Genomic DNA, 7,840 nt, shown 5'->3' on the forward strand with positions numbered 1-7,840 from the left:
CTGAGTCTGCCCCCTGAGTGTGTCCCTTATGGATCTGAGGAGTTGTAATCTGTATGGTCCACTCTGACCACTGGGTATACTGGCTCTTGGATCTCTAAGGAGGTGCTAATTTAGCCTCTGCCTGAGGCTACCAAGCAGGAGCTACGGAGAGATCTGCAGATTTCTTTTCTTTGATTGGAGTTTGGAGGTGCCTAGATGAGGCCCAGCTGTGAAGCAAGGCAAGCAGCTGTGGGGCCTTGGGCCTTCTTTTTGGAAGTTCTGGGTCTCTCTGACCCAGCCGCAGTTAGGTAATTTTAGATCTCAAAGGGCCAGCCCATTCATATGTAAAAGCCTCTGCACACAGCTTGGGTGGGGCGGGGTCTCAGGAAATCAACAGGGTGGAGCAAACAGCTATGGCTGATCCTCAGCCCTGCCCTAAGAGGACCCGGGTCTCCCTGTTCCGAGGTAATCGCTGCAAGCGCCTCTGAGAGAAAGCCGCCCTTGAGTTCTGCCTGATGCCAGACAGTCCAGTTTCTCCCTGTATGAGTCTGCGTCCCCAGAGACTCGCCCGTAACAGTCAGGAGCTTGTGTCTCCCTCCCAATTGAAAAAGACAACCGTGTCCTCAGTTGCCAGCCCTTTCCGCATGCGCCTCCGTACCTCTGCACTTTATTTCCACACCGCACCTCCTGTGAGTCTCAGTGTGCTTTTCTCTTTCCTTCTAGTTGTAGAATTTCCACTCAGCCAGCCTTCCTGTGGTTCTGGATGATGTCTGTTTTGTCTTTTAGTTGTTTTTTTGAAGTTGTTGTGTGAGGCAGCAATTTCCGGTGTTTACCTATGCCTCCATCTTGGTTTTCTCCCCTAAGCAGATAATATTTAAATGCTTATTGTTTAGAAGGTGCTCTGCATGACATTGCAAATTATATATATAATAGAGAAATATGCTCATTAACAGGACGTTGGGTGTGCAGCGTTGGGGGCAGGGCAGCAGGGGCCTCCGCGCACCTGTGCTGGGGGAGGGCCTTATCAGCAGTGGCCGAAGCTGCTTCAAGGGCCGGAGAGGGAGGCAGGGCCAGATCGGAGGGTGGGCAGCGCTGCGAGATTTTAAATCGTGGGCTGGGCTCCTGGTATAATTATAAGAAGGTACAGTTTATTATAACTATATTAATAATTAAATAGGGAAGAAAGACATGTATCTCTAATACTGGTGAGAATAGTAAGTCTCACTAGAGAATATGCTGTGTTCATGCTCATCTAGTTGAAGGATCAAGGAAAAGTCCATGAAGGAGGTGCCATTTGCGCTGCTGTTGAGGGAATTTGAAAAATTAATTGGGAGGTGGGGGTCTGCACTAATAATAATGAACAGCATACAAGCCAAACAAAAAGAGAAAAATAACAGCATGAGTCATTTGATCAATGGCTGTAAAACTGAGATATTAATCACTTGACAAGGCCTCATGAGGACTAAATGAGTTAATGTGTGTGGAAGTGTTTTGTGAGCAGAAAAGTTTTATATAAACGTAACATATTACCATTGCTTTGTCAGTATTTGGTATTTACACAAAGGAGAATGGTGAGAGACATGGTGGAAACACATTGACTAACGCTAGTGCTCAGTAAGCATTCATTGAATGAAAGTGAATTATCTCATTTAATTTTCACAATGAACCTATGAAGTTGACACTATTGCCCTCACTTTGTAGGTAAAGAAACTGAGGCTCCAAAAGGTACAAAAGATCTCAGGATAGGAAGTTTCTGAGGCAGGATTTAAACCCATGTCTGTCTGAGTTAAGCCATGGTCTTGATCCCTATACTTTATTGAAATGAGAGGGTAATTGACCCAGCCATTGATGCACTAAATGTATATAGAATGCTTACTGTATGGCAGGCATTGTGGAAGTTGCTCTATTTCAGGGGTGGGCAGGAGCTCAGCATTCCTTACACCTTGAAGTTTAGCAAAGGTATATAGCAGTTGCATGACAGTAACAAAAATAATGAGTACATAATGTTATGAGAGCATATGGAGACTCACCAAGATGAAGCGTTAGTATTTTGAGCATGGGACAGTCGAGACAATCTTGAAGGAAGTAAGCTAAGAACTAAAGGAGGAATTAGCTGGACCAAAAGCATGGTGATAATGATTTAGAAGAGAATAGCATTTTTAAAGATTTAGAAGTAAGAGTGCTAAGTAAGTTATGGCTGCAACATCGAGTGTGAGTCCAGGAATATTGAATCAAGTGGTGAAGAGGTCAGTAGTGCATAGGGTTTTCAGGGTCTTACAAACCTGTTTAGAAATGTGGACCTTATTCACAGGATAAATACATTAAAGGATTTTAAACAGGGAAATAATATAATCAGACCTGCATTTTAGAGGAATTACTGTGATTGTATTATGGTGAATAGATTTGGAGGGAGTGATTAAGATTGGAGACAGGGTAACTTTTTAGGAGACTTATGATAGGAATCTACATGAGTGATGGTGGTGATTAGCAGAGGGGATAGATAAATGGGACTGAACAGAGAAAATAGAATTGGGAGGATTTAGGATTGAAGGCATGTGGGAGTGAAGAAGAAGGAATCTTGGCTGTGTCATCTGGGCCATTCATTGTTCTGAGACAAGGAACAAGGAACAGCAGGAAATTTGACATAAAGATTGTAAGCTACAGTTTGAAGTTACAAAATTAGTAGCACCTGTAATATATGTGCATGAATATTCAGATTGGCAGTTCAAGCTTTCAAGTCCTAAGGGAAGTAGCTAGATCGGAATTGCACATCTGGAAGTCAGTAGTAGTACACATCAAATTAAAGCTGTGGCAGTAGAGGGGGTTTCTCAAGGAGAGAATTTGGATAGGCCAGAGGTGGAACTCTGAGGAGATCACCATCTAAGGATGGTCCAAGGTAGTGATTCCACCAAAGAGACTGAAAAGCAGCAGCTAGAAAGAAGAGATGGATAGAAGGAAGGATAGTAACACAGAAATTAAAGACCGAGAGGATTTAAAGAGGGAGGAGTACCTGGCTGGTGTGGCTCACTGGTTGAGCATCGACCTATGAACCAGGAAGTACGGTTCCATTCCGGTCAGGGCACATGCCCAGGTTTTGGGTTCAGTCCCCAGTCGGGGCTGTGCAGGAGGCAGCCAGTCATAGATTCTCATCATTGATGTTTCATTCTCTCCCTCTCCTTCCTCTCTGAAATCAATACAAAAATATTTAAAAAAATAAACAGGGAGGGAGTAGTCAACAAGGGTGAGAAATAACATAAGGACTAAAGGGTCTATTTTAATTTGCAAAAAAAGACTTTTTGATTTTGGGGAAAACAGTTTCAATAGAACAGTTGATGTTGCAAATAGATTCCAGTAAAATGAGAAAAAAAAAAGGGAGGAATTCTGAACAATATATATAGAACAATTCTTGATTGTTAAGGGGAGAGGTAGCTAGCTGTAGGGGAATTCTCTTTTTCTGTCTCACTTTAAAAAATATTTTTATTGATTACAGAGAGGAAGGGGGGGGAGAGAGAGAGAGAGAGAGAAAGAGAAAGAGAAACATCAATGATGGGAGAGAATCATTGATTGGTGCCTCCTGCACACCCCCACTGGTGATTGAGCCCACAACCCGGGCATGTGCCCTGACTGTGAATCGAACCTTGACCTCTTGGTTCATAGGTTGATGCTCAACAACTGAGCCGTGCTGGCTGGACTGCAGTCTCATTTTTAGATAATAAGTGGGAAAGACTTGCAAAAAGGGAGGAGCAAGGCAACAGAGAGGAAAATCCCCGAGGAAGCTGGAGGGGAAGGATTCTGAGCACAGAATCAGGGTTATAGATTGTTTAGAAGGATCCTTTTCCATTATAATAGGAGGAAAGATCATAGGAATGTAGTTGCTTTTATATTTATATGTTTGATTACAAAAAGTTAAGGAAGTTTCTAAGTGACTGGTATAGTAGGTTTGAGGAGAATGGAGGTTTGAAATTGCTGAAGGAGAAAACCGGCTTAGAAGACACACAAAACTAGGCATAGGGCAGCTGGAAGTGTAGCTGGAGATCTATCAGCCTGGAGTGATGCCAGTGTACTCGGCTTTGGTTGATTTTACCCCAGAAGTGCTAAGTAGCTCAGGTGTAAGAAGAGTGGAATCAGAATTGGATTAATCTAGGCTGGAATGTTCTCAGAGACTAAGCAGTTCTTGATAACATAGTTCAGGAACACTTATTTAGAAACAGTGGCTCAATTCATGGGGAATTGAGCCTGCAGCCGAGGTACATGCCCTTCACTGGAATCGAACCCGGGACCCTTCAGCCCACGGGCCGACACTCTATCCACTGGGCCAAACTGGCCTGGGCACTAGTCTGTGCTTCTTGATGGAGGAATAAAGAAGGATGGATAAGAGGGAAGAAAAGAAGGAGCAAAGGAGAGAGAGAGGTAAGAAAGGAAGTAAGGCTGGAGAAAAGGAAAGGAAAGGAAAGGAAAGGAAGGAAGGAAGGAAGGAAGGAAGGAAGGAAGGAAGGAAGGAAGGAAGGAAGGAAGGAAAGAAGGAAGGAAAGAATGGAGGGATAGGAAGGCTACTTCCTAGAAGTCTCCTCATGATGCTGCTTGTGGCAGGATTGCCTCGGGACAACCTGCCCTGTGCCTTTGTAGAACGCGGAGTCTACCGAAATTCCCAGGGACCTCAAGCTGCTCTTGTGGCCCTGATACAGGGTGCTGGTGTCAAGCTGGTTTATGTGCTGACAAGGGGAGTGGGAAAGTGTCAACATCCTTTGTGATCTGGAGCTATTCTAGGAATGGGGTGATAAGTCATGTATTTTTCATAGTTTGACTTTTATGTCTAGATGGGCCAAAGTCTTCAGAAATGGAACCCAGTGGAAATGATAGCAAAGACGATCTTGGTGTAAGTACTGAAAATGGAATTTTATTCATTATTTAGGAGCCTTCTAATCTCTTGGTTTACTAGAATAGAAATTTAGCTAGCAATCTATTTTTATATATAAAGCAGTTTCATTCATTTTGACAAATATGTGGACTTCCTACTTAGCATTATAGCTGATTCTTTTCTGGAACGTACCTGATGGTGAGAAAATACAACTTACAGACGGTAACGTGTCTACAAACAAGAGGCTTGAGTTATTGTACTATAGTTAAACAAGAATTTGGATTTTCCCTCTTGGACTTGTATTTAAATGTTTTAAAGTACACTTTTGTTGCTATGTTTACAATTTTGGTTTTGGCCACCTTATGTTGAAAATACAAATATAAGCATCTTTTTTCAGTAGGTACTTGATAAAAGAATGTATATTTTGTATTCTTGGTCTATTCTATTATGTCTTTAGTCAGAATATTACTTTGTTGGTTCTGTTGAGTTAATAAAATGTTTGGATGGCAAAAATCCATCAGATAAAAAACAGTCTTTTTTCTGGAGCTTTTTAAGACTTAATCATGAAGTGCTTTCTGCCTAGGTGCTTCAGGCTTTCTAAGCCTAAGATTTTTAGGAAAATGGTTGTAAATTTTGCTCTTATTTTTAGTGACTGCCATATGTCAATTTGTTATAGAATTTAAATGTGCCTGATGCATCTCTCCCCACCAAAAGTGAAGCAGCTGGCCCTGGCTTTGCTCCTCCAGTCAGAGGCCCATTGTTTCCAATGGATGCAAGGGGCCCATACCTGAGAAGAGGCCCTCCTTTTCCTCCACCTCCGGGAAGCATGTATGGCGCTTCCCATGATTATTTTCCTCCAGGAGACTTTCCCGGTCCACCACCTCCTCCATTTGCAAGTATGCTTTTTTTTTTTTTTTTAATTAATGTGTGTTTTATAAAGTAAATAAGATATATTAAGTCTACTTCCTATACATGTAGTAATACAGTGGAGGAAAACCTTTCTCACATTCTGTGAGTATACCTTTACTTTTCAGTTTTGGGAAGGCAACCAACCATCATAGACTGTAATGAGTTTCAGCTTGATTCATCTCAATACTGTGGAAGAATTTCTGTATTTCACTTGTCAAGAAAATCATTGGCTTTTTGCTTCAGTCTGATGTTAAGACTGAAATTATTTGTATCTTATTTGATAGAAACTGGTTACTATGCCAGTTAGTAAAAATAATTACATTTTATATTTTAGCATTAAAATTACTGGCTAACATTTTTAAAGTCATTTTTTAAAGTTCTCATTTAAAACTTAAAATGTGTTTGGACTAATTGTTGAATTTATTGAAATTCTTTCACAGCCTCACATCAGAAAAATGGAATAATTTATTGCTTTTGTATCTATACATTGCCATTTAGAACTGTAGTTTTCTATAGAATAAGTACATAATTACCAAACACTAGGCAGAAGCCTATTATTTCATGGTGTGATCATTGCCTTCCATCATTCCTCCTGTATATTAAGGTGTGAATTAAAATTAACTTCTTTTGGGGAATTTTAAGACAGTCTCTGATATAGCTGTAAATGTTTTATGATAATATCAAGTTGGAACTGGGAATTACTACTCTGAATTTTCAGTCCAGTGAAAATTGTATTACATGGAAACTTTTTAAAAGTAAGTTTGTATAGTTTGAAGTAATTCTTTTTTAAAAGTGTTAAGATGTTAGATTTTCAATAAGACAAAATTTGGGTCTAAAATTTATGATATTCCCTTTAATCATGTGTAGTTGAAGAAAGTATGATTTTTCTCAATGGTGTAAAAATTTGTTAGATCAAGTAATAATTCTGCTGTCAATTTTTGAATGTAAAGATTGGAAGTTATAAGCTAATGATTTATTAGGGCTTCAGTACAGGTGGTTAAAGTTAAAAAATGTCTTTTATTAATCTTTTTGAACAGTGAGAAATGTCTACTCACCGAGAGCTTTTCCTCATTATCTTCCCCCAAGAGCTGGATTTTTCCCTCCACCCCCTTCCTCACATCCTGAAAGTAGAAGTGAGGTCCCATCAGGGTTGAGTCCACCTTCAAATGAGCCTACTACTGAGTGAACATCCAGAACCACAAGAAACTTGACAATATTTTTGGTCTCTCTTCAAAAGCAATTATTTTTCTTTATTTTATTTTTTTAATTAAAACAATTGGGGTGACATAAGATTATATAGGTTTCAAGTGTACATTTCTATGATACATGACTATCAAAAGTAATTTTGATTTCTCTCATTTTCAGTTTAAGTAACAGCTGTTACTTAAGTGACTATACTTATGCTCAAATTGGAGCTTAATGGAACTACATTCTCAGGATAGTATTTTGTAAATAAAGATGATTTAAATATGAATTTCATGAGTAAATTATTTCCATTTTATTCTACATAGTATAATTATTTTAATTTGGTTAACGAATCCACTATCACATAAACAATAATGGGAGTTTCCTTTATGTGATCTTGCAATTGGGGATGTTTTAAACCCCAAAGGCTGTGTCTTTATGCCAAGAATTGCATTTACTGTGGTTACAGACAAATGTGAAAGTAAGTTATACTTCATTAAATAAATTTTAATTGATTTAAAGACTTGTTTGACATTGATAATAAAGTCAGCTAGTTTTTTCATAAATATGATTACATTAGTTTTTTTCTTTCTCCCAGCAGCTTTGAGGCTCACAACTAATGCTTTATTATGGGTCTTTCCCATTCAGTTATCTTACCCAAAGTGTGCCCTATATCTCGCAAATAGATGTGAATGACCTGATTCAACAAATTAACCCTTTGAGTGCCAACCAATATCCTAGGAACTATGCTAAAATTGCCAAGGCATTTTTGCTGATTTTACAGTAGTTTAGGAAAAAAAATATGAATTCCAATAAAGAGTGAACTACTAGCATCTAATAGTGACACTGCAGGAGAAGCGCGATAGTGCTCCTGGCACTTTTGGCGAAAGACAGGAGGAGCGCAACCGC

General features: G+C 39.5%; 1 protein-coding gene across 8 annotated transcripts in view; it reads left to right on the forward strand.

The window, feature by feature from the left end:
* The window catches only part of CTAGE5 (CTAGE family, member 5), a 126,545-nt gene extending 119,093 nt beyond the window's left edge, over positions 1 to 7,452 (forward strand). For all 8 annotated transcript variants that reach the window (XM_014547540.1, XM_014547541.1, XM_014547542.1 and 5 more), the window contains 3 exons: positions 4,797 to 4,855; positions 5,514 to 5,733; positions 6,784 to 7,452. In XM_014547540.1, the coding sequence (XP_014403026.1) occupies positions 4,797 to 4,855; positions 5,514 to 5,733; positions 6,784 to 6,932 (428 nt within the window). In that variant the 3' untranslated portion in view covers positions 6,933 to 7,452. The remainder of the gene's footprint in view (positions 1 to 4,796; positions 4,856 to 5,513; positions 5,734 to 6,783) is intronic.
* Positions 7,453 to 7,840: the final 388 nt, after the last annotated feature.

This window comes from Myotis brandtii, unplaced genomic scaffold, assembly GCF_000412655.1.
Source record: "Myotis brandtii unplaced genomic scaffold, ASM41265v1 scaffold479, whole genome shotgun sequence".
Lineage (NCBI taxonomy): Eukaryota > Metazoa > Chordata > Mammalia > Chiroptera > Vespertilionidae > Myotis > Myotis brandtii.